At 39.9% G+C, this 15,562-nt stretch overlaps 1 protein-coding gene across 1 annotated transcript in view; it reads right to left on the bottom strand.

The window, feature by feature from the left end:
- SFMBT1 (Scm like with four mbt domains 1) overlaps positions 1 to 15,562 on the bottom strand; it is a 132,520-nt gene that overhangs the window by 15,191 nt on the left and 101,767 nt on the right. Inside the window, exons 5-12 of the mRNA XM_065885390.1 lie at positions 14,096 to 14,184; positions 10,697 to 10,943; positions 9,896 to 9,990; positions 9,290 to 9,391; positions 7,254 to 7,404; positions 4,774 to 4,856; positions 2,298 to 2,424; positions 1,123 to 1,236 (exon numbers count right to left, since the gene is read on the bottom strand). Of these exons, the coding sequence (XP_065741462.1) occupies positions 1,123 to 1,236; positions 2,298 to 2,424; positions 4,774 to 4,856; positions 7,254 to 7,404; positions 9,290 to 9,391; positions 9,896 to 9,990; positions 10,697 to 10,943; positions 14,096 to 14,184 (1,008 nt within the window). The remainder of the gene's footprint in view (positions 1 to 1,122; positions 1,237 to 2,297; positions 2,425 to 4,773; positions 4,857 to 7,253; positions 7,405 to 9,289; positions 9,392 to 9,895; positions 9,991 to 10,696; positions 10,944 to 14,095; positions 14,185 to 15,562) is intronic.

The following is a 15,562-nucleotide window of genomic DNA, read 5'->3' as shown; positions in this document are numbered from 1 at the left end:
AAAATATTATTTTTGGTTTCTGTATAAAGACATAGCAATACTTATAGTACTTGCTAGTTTAAAAAACACAGAACTAGGTTTTTTGTTTTTTTTTTTCTTTTTTTTTTGGTACGCGGGCCTCTCACTGCTGTGGCCTCTCCCGTTGCGGAGCACAGGCTCCGGACGCACAGGCTCAGCGGCCATGGCTCACGGGCCCAGCCGCTCCGTGGCATGTGGGATCTTCCCGGACCAGGGCACGAATCCGCATCTCGTGCATCGGCAGGCAGACTCTCAACCACTGCACCACCAGGCAAGCCCTCAGAACTAGGTTTTAAATATAGGTGACCCTTGAACAATGCAGGGGTTGGAGTGCCAACCCCCAAGCAATCGAAGATCCATGTATAACTTTACATTCCACCCTCCATATGTGCAGTTCTGCATCCGCAGATTCAACCATCCAGGGGTCATGTAGTACTGTAGTACATATTTATTGAAACAAATCCACATACAAGTAGACCCACACAGTTCAAACCCACACTGTTCAAGGGTCAACTGTACTTTAAAGGAGCAAATTTTATGGTATATAAATATCTCTCAATAAAGCTGTTTTTAAAGTTGAGGGGGTCACTTTAGGATTAGGGGACTTGTGTCTTGCTCAATCTCTCACTCTCTTGCTTGCTGGCTCTGATGGAAGCCAACTCCTGTGCTGTGAGCTCCCCCACAAAGTGGCCCACATGACAAGAAACTGAGGGAAGCCTCCAACTGACAGTCAACAAGGAACTGAGGCCCTCAGTCCAACAGCCCACAAGGAAATGAATTCCTGCCCACAACCATCTGAGTAAACTTGGGAGCAGATCCTCCCCCAGTTGGGCCTTGAGATGACAAGAGCCCTGCTGAGACCCTGAATGCAGCCTCACCAGAGACTCAGATCCAGAGGTCCCAGCTAAGTTGCGTCAGATTCCTGACCTACAGAAAATGTGAGATAATAAATGTTTTGTTGCAATGAATGATTTCCTATGCAGAAACGGATAACCAGAATATCATTTTATTTTTCTCTGAAATGTCCAGATTCATCCTACTTGGTAACAGCCACACAGCAAATTATTTAACAATCAATCCTTTGACCCAGAAACAGACAGCTACCTCGTGCTCGGCGAGGAGTGCTGAGGGGATGGCCATTGGTTTCACACCAGCCCAAAGGAAATATATCCATGGATTCCACATTCACAATAAATTCAGGTATGGGTTTCTTAGAACCTGTTTAGATTTAAAAAAATTTTTTAAAAGACTATTAAATAGCTTTCTTCATAAACTACTTTCTAGACAATGTTCTAGTAGACAGTGTTCTACTGTTGCAATAATACAGACACAAAGTCTCTTAAGGAAGTTCCCTTTACACAGAAGTCATACTTTTTCATGTGTGACAAACATTAAGAGAAAAAGCAAACTGTCCCCCAAGCGTAACTGTATAAAGACCAAAACAGGTAGTCAATGTACAGGGTCACCCTTAGTTAGGGAATAGCAAATAAGCACCTAGAACTACCAGTAATATCATTCAGATGGTTGACAAATATGGTCGTCAATTCCATGAAATAACTGGAAAATAAAAGGCAAACGTTATAGTTCTACTCAATAAAAACATTACTTCTGGTACTCAGAAACAAGCCAGAAGTTAGATTGGTGGGCTCAAGTCAGAAAGTGATGTAAACAAAGTTGCTCAGCAGGGGTTGCATAAACATGTACATCCAATACTGTCCTTGACACCTATGTTAAAGGCCGATTCTACAAACTGGGAACAACAGTAAGGACCGAGTCTGACTACTCAGCAGTGAAAAAAAAGAAACCCAGGCATAGTTAGCTGTAGTGCTGAGTACTCGCATACTACTTTCTGTCCACAAACCTGTCCCATCACTGAATATTACTTTTAGCATAATATATCTTTTCAATTTTACATACTTTTTGGTTCTACTGGTTGGGGGCAACCAAAATATAATCTCTTGAATAAGCTAGTTACTAATGCTCATGCTCATGTATTTTGGTCACATCAAAATATATGCTATTTAACTTGTATTTTCCTGTTCAAGAAAACAGGGGGCCATATAAGTGAAGGCTTTTATTCATATTCATTTCCTAAAATTTGAAGGTCAAGGACAGGAGGATGAATTTTTAGCTCAGAGTCTTACATTACAAATTAGAAGTCTCTGAACAAGACCCCTATTTAGCTAATCAATTAAGTTTAACAAGCCACATTACAGGGGTAAACAGGAAGGCAAAGAAGAGTGGTCAGACGAAGGCTTCTCAGGGGTGTTGATGCTTACCCTCCAACTGGAGCCACAGGTAGGAGCCTCTCACTGCAGTAATGGTGGCAACGCACACTTCTTCAGGGAGAAGAGGGTTCACTGCCTCAAGCTTCATGTTCTCCTTAAATTCATGCTCAGAAATTGACTAGAAGATAAATTAATCAAATACATACTCAGTATTAACTCACGTGCTCATCTGAGAGAACTTTCCAAGTAACAGTTAATCCTAGAGCAACTCCTCCATTCCACACCCCAGGGTAACTGTCCCTTTCCCTCCCTACAGAAGATAAGATTTATCCTCCAGAGGGTAAAACAACAGATCCCTGGGCAGGAGGACACAGGAACTATTGAGGGCATGCATGCTGTCCAGAACAGAGATTAGCATGTGGAATGCTGAGGCCCAGTCCCTGCTACTACCCTCCATGAGAGCAAATGGAAGAGACTTCTTGTGGCAATATGAAGCACAAGAAGGAACACATAAAGACATGGATTTAGGTTTCCCCAACAAATGGCCAGACAGATCTTACCCAATAGGGAAGTTCAAGGTTGACAAGCCCCACCCACATGCTCAGAGCTTCCAATCAGCTTTTTCTTTTAGTCTCCCATTTCTTAAATATAAGCAAGCAAATTCCACCAAGGAATTACCAGATATCTAAACATATGAAAACTAGAGACCAAAACAGATAAAACAAGCAACTTGGAGAAAAAAGATTATGTAAGAAGAAAACTCACAAAAGGTGGGGGTAATTAACATCTTCTGAAAGATGAGAAAAACTATTGCATCTTTAAAATAAGAACAGTATGTTATTAAAAATATTCAGAAATAGTTTTTAAAAATTAAAAATGTGATATCAAAAATTAAAAACTCAAAATAAGGGTTGAAAGATAAAGTTTAGGAAATCTTCCAGCAAGCAAAGCAAAAAAAAAAACCCCTAAGAAACAGGAAAAGCGGTGGGGGTGGGGAGGGTGCGGCAAAATTGGAGGCCTGGTCCAGAGGGCCACCAAAATGAGAATTCCAGAAGGAGAAGAGAGAAAAAGAAAAGGAAATCAAAGAAGAGATCCAAGGGAACTTCCCAGCACAGAGAGGCGCAAGTTTCCAGAGAGAATGTGCTCTCCACACCCCAGCACATGGGTGAAGACAGGCCAAGCCATAGCTTGACACTGAAAGGGAGTGACAAAAGAGATTCTATAACTTTCCAGGGATAGAGAAAAGGGCAGGTCATATATGAAAGATCAAGAATAAGAATGGCTTTCAACTTCTCAATACCAACACTATAAGGTAGAAAACAACTGAGGTTTTCAAAATTCTAAAGTGAAATAACTTGCATTCTAAAATTCCACATTGAGCCAAACGATCAGTCAAGTTAGTAGAGTGAACATATTTTCAAACACCAAAAGTCTACTAACACTTACATCTCTTGCATCCCATTTCAGGAAGCTACTGAGAGACAGGCTCCATCAAAACAAGGGAGTAAACCAAAAAAGAAGAGGCCATGAGATATATAAAACAGGAATCCCAAGTCCTAAGAAGAAGAAGAGGCAATTCCTTGGGTGACACAGCAGAGCAGTTTCCAGAATTAAAACTACATGGCAAGCCAAGACAGTAACCTGTCTAAAAAGAGGTTGCTAAGAGGGGTGTCTCTAAAAAATATATATTAGACATGACAGATTTCCTGATACGCTAATAGTTTTGAGAATCTACTGGAAGGTGTGGGAAGAACTAGTATTATAAGCAAAGAAAACTAGGCTATGAAAAACAAAGCGATTATTAACTTGAGGACAAATAAAAGAAGAAAATAATCGTAAAATACTACACTGCTAATCTGTGAGTAACACCTAAATGCCCATGATAATGTAAATACTCAAATTCAGACTTAACCGAGAATTGTAATATCACTCTAATAGGAAGAGCAGATAGGTAAGACAGAGGAGAAAGGTAAGGTAAAATAGCTAGATTACTCACTTACTGTAATACAGAATTGAGAGACACATCTAAAATTAACTCAAAAGATAGCAGCGAATTATAAGTGAGGAAGTATAAATATGAGAATAACAAACAGTGAGAAGAATAGGAAGTGAATACTTCTGGGAAGGGAAGCCATGGAAAGGGACAGAGCAGGAAACTGTTGTTTTATGTTCTAAGCTTTTTATTGCTGTTTGGCTCTGTAAACCATAAATAAGTTTAATAATTTTCTCTCCTTAATATTTCGACATTTTTTCATATTAATGGACCATCAAAACTAATCATAAACTAAAATTTTAAATTCACATGATTTCAGCTAATAAAAAAAACCAAATTGATAAACTGTTAAGCTAATTAAATTAACTTCCTCAGCAAATGAAATTTTCCTTGGACCATTTTATTACAATCAACAAGAGGCGTTTTGGGGTTGCATGAGAGAACTGGCTTCAGAGTAAACATCATTACAGCAAGGGAAGCACAGCAGTCCCCAGCAGCCCCGAAGCAGTGGCCCTGAGGGGACAGGATTCTCACCGGAGGGAAGCACCTCTGGGGAGCAGCTTCAGCACCACACTGTTTGAGGTAGTCGGCCCAATCAAAGTCCTGGCCTGGGTAGCCTAGGTAGGGACAAAAGAGCAATGATTCACACCTCACATGCCTGCCTGGCTTTGCCACTCTGCCAGGTGTCCACCCACAACTTCTAATTTTGCTAATTTGAGGACTTTGATCATTTTAGAGAGGGGAAATAACACCCTATTAAATCCAAAGTATTAATTTTATAAAATAGAGCAACTCTGGATAAATTTTTAAACTCACACTTCAAATTAGGCATTTATTTGAACAATATTTTATATGATTAGTTGCTGACAATTTACCAAAAGAATTTAAGACAGTTATGACTGAATTTGATTTGTGCTAATAAATCCCATCTCTAAAGGAGAGAGACCCAGGGTCTAAAGGAAAAGAGCAACCTACAGCACTATCTAATCGGTGAAGACTTTTTTCTTTCGTAAAGCTATTCCCTTAAACATGTCTTAGCAACTACTAATATTCCCAGCACAGGTTTCAGATTCGTGTTCTATAGAATCTCAGTGCTCTATAAGCTGAATCATGAATTCATTTCAGGAAAAAAGCTGAGCTTAATTCCCCGCTTAAGTCTACAGGTTCTTGGCAGAAGCCCCTCTAACCTGACACCCTGATGGCACCGGCTCTGTGCAAGGAGCTGGACTGAGTCTGGCTGCCTCGCCGTGTCTGAGCTCACCTCCGCTCCCCAGAGCTCAATTTCCCACAGGCACAGAGCAAGCTACTCAAGAGCACACCAGCCTACAGCCAAACAGCCCCTGCAGTCACCTCCTCTGCCCACCTCAGAGTGGCACCATGTTCTCTCTGCCTCCCCCTCAATTCCTGACAGTAAATTAACTACCATTTTTAATTACATAATCTACTACTTTCCTTCTACTGATATTTACAAAGACAGCTGAGTTGTCTACAACAATGCTGAGAGAGGTGATATCTTTAATTTTTTTTTCTTCTCATGTAACGGCAGCGGGCAGGATAAGGAACTTGGGATGTTCAGAGCATTCCTGCAAAGCAAGAACTTGCTCCTGTACGTATGTCCCCCCAACCATCACCGCCAGGCAGGCACTTCCACTGTCTGTTCACTGATGAGGGAGAACCTGGGGGGTTGTTACGGTTTTCCCCTATTTACTGCCATTCTCACTTTTGTTTCCCCCGTGACTAGTCCAATGCCTGGCTCAAAGCAAACATTCCACAAAATGTTTGATGGATGAATGAAGGCTGAACGGAAGACAAAGGTTCGGAGTCTGTGACTCTTATTAACAGAAAAGAGCACTTCCAGCCCAGTGTTCCAGCAATCACCATTTAGAAAGTGAAGCTATGTTTTACCAAGAGCTTACCAATAAAGTATATACACAGCCAGTCAAATAATCTGATTTGCTGACATAAAAATCAGATAAACACCTTACACTTCCAGATACTCTAAGTTAAAAAAATACCTGAAATTTCAGCTCAAATAAGTCATATTTAGTAACCTTGATTAAAGGGTCAAAGATTAAATTTTGCAAAGTTGCAAACATGAGGAAAATGAGTTGCTACCTTCCTACTTACAGCCTGAGTTCTACTTTTGACCATAAATCTCCCTCTGAGGTCCAAAGAGTCTCCCTCTAAGAGGAGGCCCAGAAACATAAAAATCAGTAATCTACCTCCTAACTCTGGCTCTAAGGCCTCTTCTCATAAATCAGCTCCCAACACTCATTGCATCCTACCCTCACCCCTGTTGCCTCCCAGCAGACACAGATGGAATGAACTAAGGAAGCTGCATGGAACCCCAGGATGTTATGAAGATATTTATCAAGGTAGTAGGACATACTTTATTTACTAGGTTTCTTTTTTTTTTTTTTTTTTCCAGTATGCGGGCCTCTCACTGTTGTGGCCTCTCCCGTTGCGGAGCATAGGCTCCGGACGCGCAGGCTCAGTGGCCATGGCTCACGGGCCTAGCCGCTTCGTGGTATGTGGGATCTTCCCAGACCAGGGCACAAACCCGTGTCCCCTGCATCGGCAGGCGGACTCTCAACCACTGCGCCACCAGGGAAGCCCTAGTTTTTTGGTTTTTTAAAAAATATTTATTTGGTTGCACCTGTCTTAGTTGTGGCAGGCGGGCTCCTTAGTTGTGGCTCGCCAGCTCCTTAGTTGTGGCATGCATGTGCAATCTAGTTTTCTGACCAGGGATTGAACCTGGGCCCCCTGCATTGGGAGCGCAGAGTCCTAATCACTGTGCCACCAGGGAAGTCCCTATTTACTAGTTTTTAAGCTTAATTTATAACTTTTAAATATGTAGATACTGGAATATAGGTCTTTGTTTACTCTCGTCTTGGGCCCACAAAACATTAAGGACAGGATTGGGTGTGAGGAGAGGGGGGGACAAAAGATCCAGGTAAAGCCATCTGATAAATCTCATTTTGAAGCAAACAAATCAGAAAAGAATGAATACACACCAGGAGGGGGACTGATGTGTAAACCATTCTTCAGACCCCACTGCACAGGGAAAATACCAGGACTGTCAGCATGACACACGAAGGATCGCTGTGCACGACTCTCTGGTCGCAAATCATCCATTTCCACCAGAAAATACTTCTCATCAAAAACCTGTATGTATGATTTAACACATAAAATAGACAAATTTTGATTTTTTAATTGGGGTATAGTTGCTTTATAATGTTGTGCTAGTTCCTGCTGTACAACGAAGTCAATCAGCTATATGTGTACATATACCCGCTCCCTCTGGGACCTCCCTCCCACCCGTCCCACCCATCTAGGTCACCACAGAGCACCGAGCTGAGCTCCCTAAGCTATATAGAAGGTTCCCACCAGCTGTTTTACACATGGTAGTGTATATATGTCAATCCCAATACGTGTATGTTTACGCATGTGTGCGCACACACACACACGTCATTTCCTTGGCATAGCTGAACGTGTTACAAAAGTTAATAGCCACGTTAATAGTAACATTAAGCGTTTTTTAATACTACTACTAAGCACTCAGTAAATGTTATCTCTGTGTCAGGCACTGTTTAAATGCTTTTTTTGTATTAATTCAGCTTTAATCTTCCTAACACTCTAACGAGGTACCATTATCAACCCCATTTTGCAGAAAAGGAAACTGAGTTTAAAAAGCAGTTAAATAACCTGCTCCATGTTACACTGACAGGAAGAAACAGAACCTAGATTTAAATCCAAGTTGTTGAGCTCCAAACAAAGCTTAGTTCAGGCTCAGTGAGGAGTCAACTACACCAGTTTATTAGATCAGATCCTAGCCTAGTTTCAAATGCCAAAGAGAAGGTTTTATGAAACTCCCCTGGCTCCTTACCACCTACCCTTCAACTTCAGGAAGGACCTTCTGATTCCACTGCAGGTTCAGAATCCCTTCTTGTTCTTTTTTTCCCCCTCCTTTTGTGAAGTTATTCTTTTTTTTTTTTTAAATAAATTTATTTATTTTGTTTTATTTATTTTTGGCTGTGTTGGGTCTTTGTTGCTGCACGCAGGCTTTCTCTAGTTGCGGCAAGCGGGGGCTACTCTTTATTGCGGTGCATGGGCCTCTCACTGGGGTGGCTTCTCTTGTTGCAGAGCATGGGCTCTAGGCGCATGGGCTTCAGTAGTTGTGGCTCATGGGCTCTAGAGCACAGGCTCAGTAGTTGTGGCACACGGGCTTAGTTGCTCCGCGGCATGTGGGATCTTCCCGGACCAGTGTTTAAACCCGTGTCCCCTGCCTTGGCAGGCAGATTCTTAACCACTGTGCCAGCAGGGAAGCCCCCTTCTTGTTCTAAGAATAATCTTCTTCTAAGGTAAGGAAAATTTAAATCTCAACAGGTCAGACGATTTAGTGTCCACATAACTATTCCTCTTGTCACACTTGACTTTTGGTTCTACTTTCAGTAAATGGGCTTCTGCTCTACTCTTAAAACGAAATCCTCTACCTTATGCCTCAGTTCTAGTTACTGAGTAACTGGGCCTTGACAACCTGCCCAGTTCTTGTGGTTACTTCTAACAAGAACCTCGCTTTTGTCAGTCTTCCAAAAGATTAAAGTCTGGATCTGGAATCCATGGCTGGAGCAATCCTACTGGCAGATCTTGTGACACTAATCAACTGTTCCCCACACATCACCCAACGAGCCCTGCACCTAGCTGGACACTGATGACACTGCCTGCCTCCAAACTTTTCAGATACCGTGGGCCACCTGCCGCTTAAATCTCCTCTATAGTTATGTACAGCCAGGCCTGCCCCAAAGAATGTGCATCCTACTACTCTGGTGCCCAGACTTTGGTTAGCTGGGGCAGCCAAGCTCTGACAGAGGAATGGGCCACAAAGAACCAGACATTACAAATGTAAAATGTGCACAGAACTAATTCTAACCTCACAGCTTAGGAGAAACAATGGGTTGGATTAGTGGAGTTTGAAGATTAAAACACTACCAATTTCCTAAACCAGTCACCCTGACAAGAATTCTTACCAAGAGAGTTGCCTCCATTTTACCTTAACAATTGTAGCAGGAGAGATCCCAAAAGGAGACCAGGGATCCACAGCTTCCAATTTCATATTTACAGAGAATGAATGAGTGCCGATCACTTGTTTATCCTGAATGTAAATGCCAAGAGGGAATAAAATATAGTATCTGCACATTAATTTTATACTCATATATAGCTGAATACTACTCTTAATTAAAATAATGGAACTGTCCAGCTTCTGGTAAATAATCTAATCCTATAATTGTCTTCCCAGCCTGGAAAAAATTATTTAGGAAAAAAAAACCCAAAGGAAGCACTCCTACTCTCTACATTCGGAACACGAGGGTCATACAGAGAAAAAACAAGTTTATTTTATAACAAGTCAAGGCTATGTAGTTAAGAGTAGAAAAGAAAAGACTCAAAATGCTTTAAGAGCGCTTCGGGAAAAAACCTGGACTACTTTTAGGAAAAAAGGATGATCATCACTCTCGCTAGCCTTCACACCTCTTCCCTCCTTCAGGCATCACAGCACTCTCACTGACGCCAGGGGTTATTTTGTGCTTTGCAGCTCCCCCATATTGCTTTACTCTACTGTGAGAAGATAAGTACCTATCTACAACATTTTTGTTTTTACCTTAAATAAGTAAGATGGTAATGGCTCTTCCTCCTCCTCTTTCACTTTGGCCAAGATCTCTTGCCACTCAACTTCAGTTTTCAGATGTCTGATGGCTTTAGTTAAAACAAGACAGGATGCTTTAAGTGATGTGAGAACTGACACATTTTATAACTGCTCTGAAAGCATTCACATAAAAAAGTCACCTTCCACTGGGAAAAGGAAGGGGTTCAAGCCCACTTATACCATCTTTACTCACAGAACTTATAACTTTAACTTCAGTACCTTGTCTCCTCTGTTCAGAACCTGGGTAGTGGTTTGGTGAAAATACCTACAGTAAGATCATAAGGATTGCTGTTGTCCACAAAATAATATAATACAGCATCCAAATTGGGGCACATAATAATGAATGTAAATTGATTCAAACATTAACTCCTGTTTTAATATTATTGGGATATCTTTTAATCAACAATTTGCTTTGAACTCAAGACCTGTCCTACTCCTGTAACTATGTACATGCTACCTAGAGAATTTTTCTTCAGTTTTGGTAACGGATCAGTATGAGTTGGGGCAGAAGTTAGTAAAAGTTGGAGCAGAAGGTATATCAATATGTGTGGCAAATTACTAAGGCAATAAAGCCAAAAAAAAAAAAAAAAAGGCATTTAACTACTCCATATACATTTTTTCAATATCTCTATTATGTAAACTAACAAAGGCTTCCATAATATGCAGAATAATGTATTTTTCAGTCTCATAGATATTAATAAAAATATAATAAACAATAATGTAATATTAAAAGAAAAATGTTATATTGCTCCTCACCTGATGGGGGCTGAAGCTCATATCCCTGTTGAGCAGCCCAACCAATATGATGAAGAAATGGATCCAAGTAATACAACCAATGTTCAAAATTATCAGAACTCTCAAGTCCTTCATAATGCAGCCTCAGCCTTCCTCCAATGTTATCTACTACAGTAACAATCCAAGTACTTAAAGAGTCCTGGAAAGCTTGACATTCCAGCCTGGAACCTGGAGCAATGAGATCTAAAGGATTCCTCCCATTACGGAGCTGTAGGTAAAAAAAGCAAAATGATTATATAAGAGAGGTAACATAATATTTTTAAAATCAAGTTTTAAATGAACTCAAATTAACCTTTATATTTTTACCCATTCAAAGCTAGTGACACTGAACTGCCTAATATCATACAAGTCTCTATAGTATTATTTCTGGTGATATGAAAATATTTATCTTAAAGAAAGATTTCTGTCTCTAGGACTATATTATAGTTTCATCTAGAAAGAATTTTTAAAATATCATTACTTAGTCTCTGTAAAAGCAAATATGATCATCATTTAAAAAAAAAATCAAATATGACAAAAGTCAAAATCCCCCACAATCCTACCTCTAGGAAAGAACCATGATAAACACTTTGGCATATACTCTCTGAGAATGGGTTTTCTACACACAAGTCAACATCCACCCATGTCTATCTTTTTCTCTTTTGTATTTTTTGAAAAATGTATATTGTTTTTCAATGTGTGTTTGTCACTTAATATTTCATAGCTATCTTTCTATTATAGCACATATAAATCTCCCTCATTCTTTTAATCTGTTTTATTAACATTATGTATTATACATGGGCAGTAATTTATCCACTTATCTGCTGATGGCATTTCAGTTCTGATTTTTTTACTCATTTCACAACGATGTTCTTATGAATGCAATGAGTGTTCTGATTACACTGAGGGAAAGGAAGAGTTTAATTCTCACTCTCTAGATACATATTAAAAGCTAGATAAAAGAATAAAAACAAAGGCTGATTCCAATATCATCACTTAACCACTTCTTAATGTTCAAACTTACACTTCTTTCCTAATAAGAACTGCTCGGACTTCCCTGGTGGCACAGTGGTTAAGAATCTGCCTGCCAATGCAGGGGACACGGGTTCAAGCCCTGGTCTGGGACGATCCCACATGCTACGGAGTAACTAAGCCCGTGCACCACAACTACTGAGCCTGTGCTCTAGAGCCCGCGTGCCACAACTACTGAACTCGTGTGCCACAACTACTGAAGCCCGCATGCCTATAGCCTGTGCTCCGCAACAAGAGAAGCCACTGCAATGAGAAGCCTGCACACCGCAACCAATAGTTGCCCCTGGGCAGCAACAAAGACCCAACGCAGCCAAAAATAAATTTATAAATAAATTTATAAAAAAAAAAAAGAACTGCTCTATGACACTTACATATATATGCAAAAGAACACATGAACAAATGAAGGAACACATTCACAGCTAAAGATAAGAATAGCAGAATCAAGGTCAATGTACTGCAGGATACTTATTAATTCATTTGTTCATGATTTCATTCATTCATTCAAATGTTACTGAGTGTTTAGCCGGGCCCAGACTAAACGTAATTAAATGAGTCAGAGTACAGGCATACATCTGAGATATTGCAGGTTCAGTTCCAGAGCACTACAATAACGTAAATACTGCAATAAAGTGAACCATACTAATTTTTTGCTTTCCCAGTGCATATAAAAATAAAGTTTAGGGCTTCCCTGGTGGCGCAGTGGTTAGGAGTCTGCCTGCCGATGCAGGGGACACGGGTTCGTGCCCCAGTCCGGGAAGATCCCACATGCCGCGGAGCGGCTGGGCCCGTGAGCTATGGCTGCTGGGCCTGCGCATCCGGAGCCTGTGCTCTGCAACAGGGAGGCCACAGCAGTGAGAGGCCCGCGTACCGCAAAAAAAAAAAAAATAAAGTTTACACTATATTGTAGTCTATTAAGTGTGCAATAGCATTGTCTTAAAAAAAAAAAAAAGCACATATATTAATTTAAAAATACAAAACAAAAACCAATTACAATAGTAACATCAAAGATCACCGATCAGAGATCACCATACAAATATAAAAATAATGAAAAGTTTGAAATATTGTGAGAATTACCAAAATGTAACACAGAAACACAAAGTGAGCAAATACTGTTGGAAAAATAGTGCCGACACACTTGCTCAAAGCAGGGTTGCCACAATGCTTCAAATTGTAAAAAATGCGGTGTCTGAAAAGCACAATAAAGTGAAGCACAATGAAATGAGGTATGCCTGTATAAAATATAAAGATCACCTAGAAACAGAGTGTTCGCCAATCAAGTTTAAAGAGGAATTGTGAATGGATCACAGAATTAAATATAACAGTTAACACTATAAAACATTTAGAAGAAAATATAGGAGTAAATCTATATGACCTTGGGTTAAGCAAAGCCTTCTTAGATAAGACTCCAAAAGTACAAGCAACAAAAGAAAAAGATAGATAAATTGGATGACATCTAAATAAAAAACTTTTGTTCTACAAACAATACCATCAAGAAAGTGAAAAGACAATCTACAGAATTGGAGAAAATATTTAAAAATCATATATCTTGATGTAGACTTGTAATCAGAATTTATAAGGAACTCTTACAACCCAATAATAAAAAGATAAATAACCCAATTTAAAAATGGGCAGATATTTCTCCAAAAAAGCACATAGAAATATGCTCAGTATCATTAGTCAATAGGGAAATGCAAATCGAAGTGAGATATTACTTCACACCCACTAGGATAGCTACAACCAAAAAGAGAATAACGGGTGTTGCCAAGGATGTAAAGAAATTGGAACCTTCATAAACTGCATTTCACGTATGATACAAAGAATGTTGCTGGTACGACAGATAGTGACAAAATATAACTTAGAAACGTCATAATCAATACATTTATTTCACAAAAACAAGAAATCTATTTTCACCAACAAGCTCAAAAGCTATACTAATTTAAAAGAACTGCTGAAAGCAGGTAGGTGGTGGTCCAGTGTCTTCCGAGCAAAAGAAAAGGGGTCTCAAGTCACCTGGTGTGGGAGTTACAAATGTCCATGCTGAAGTAGAGTCAGCCCTTGCTCAGTTCCAAGTGAGAGCTCAAAATGGCCACATTTTCCAACTGAGTGAAAGAATCTGGAAAACTAGATTTTCATGTGTTTGCAACTAATTCAAAAACCTTTTATGCGCTAAGCAAGCCACCAGTTTGCAACCTCTGAAGGTAAGTTTACACCCCCCAATACCTATGCCTATGTCTGTACGAATAGTGCTGATCTGTCTTGGAGTGGTAAATGAGCATGCAATTTTAAGATTCCTTGGACAGGAAGATTGGAAGGGTTTTCCACACTGATTCTGGAAGCAATAATACTCACGCCCTCTAGCAGCGGAACAGGAGGACTACATGCTCCCATCAGGGTCTGCTGCAGAAACTCATCCAGATCAGACACTTTATCTCTGATGCCTAGATGAAGGAATCATACTGTCAGCCACAAAACACACAGAAATTAAACTAAGCAGAATACAGAGAAACTAAACGAGTGAAAATGGTTTAGAGGTTCATGTGTCATTTTAATATTTAACAGCCCAAAATATTGCTTCTTTGACAGCTTAAAAATAATCCTCCTCTAGACAGAGCTACTTCCTGGTTAGTTTAATAAGAGTTGTATCCAGAAAAAAGAGAATAGGCCCAACTCCCTGTTAGTATAATTTTACCCAAAAATGAACTACTTTATTTTTTATTATGGAAATTTTCAAATATATAGAAAAATAGAGAAAACAGTATAATGAATCCCCAGCTTCAAAAACTGTCACTTCATGGTCAACCTTTATATCTAGACCAGGAGCTGTTAGCAAATGACAAAGTGTGGGCTAAATCTGGCCTGCTGTCTTTACTGTAAATAAAGTTTTATTGGAACACAGCCAACATCATTTTTTAAGTACTGCTTTCACATTACAAAGGTAGAGTTGAGCAGCTGTGACAGAAACCACAGGGCCTGAAAAGTCTAAAATATTTTACTATCGGGTCCTTTATAGCTACTTTGTCAACCCTGATCTACATCCTCACATACTCCCCCCGCCCCCTGCGACCCAACCATGGATTATTCAGAAACCAATTCCTGATATCACGTAATTTCATCTAATATAATCTCAGTATGCATTTCTAAAAGAAAATAACTTTTTATATAACCACAATAACATCACACCTTTAAAAATTACAATAATTCCTTCATATCAAATACCTAGTCCATGTTCAACTTTCCAAAATGTCTCAAAAATGATTTTTTCAATTTGTTTGGTCAAATCATGATACAAATGAGAGCCATACATTGCAAATGGTTAATATATCAACTAAATCTCTTTTAATGTGTACGTATACCCCACTCCCTCTTCTTCTTGCAGCATATTTGTTAAGACTCAACATTTTGTCCTAAATGGAGTTTTTCAGAGTCTGGTTTTACTGGTTGCCTCCTTGTGGTAACCAGTTGCTCTACTGTCCTTTTCATTTTCTATAAATCAGTATTTAGATCTAGAGGCCTGATCAAATTCAGATTTGACTCTCTGGGGTTGGGGGTAAGATTACTTCATAAATGGAGTTGTATTTTTCCATCAAGAGGCACATTCGGGCTTCCCTGGTGGCGCAGCGGTTGAGAGTCCGCCTGCTGATGCAGCGGACACAGGTTCTTGCCCCGTTCCGGGAAGATCCCACATGCCGCGGAGCGGCTGGGCCCGTAAGCCATGGCCGCTGAGCCTGCGTGCCCGGAGCCTGTGCTCCGCAACAGGAGAAGTCACAACAGTGAGAGGCCCGCGTACCGAAAAAAAAAAAAAAAAAAAAAAAAAAA

This window comes from Phocoena phocoena, chromosome 10 (genome assembly GCF_963924675.1).
Source record: "Phocoena phocoena chromosome 10, mPhoPho1.1, whole genome shotgun sequence".
Classification (NCBI taxonomy): Eukaryota; Metazoa; Chordata; class Mammalia; order Artiodactyla; family Phocoenidae; genus Phocoena; species Phocoena phocoena.
The sequence above is the reverse complement of the archived record's forward strand: the minus strand, read 5'-3'. Positions and strand labels throughout refer to the sequence as shown.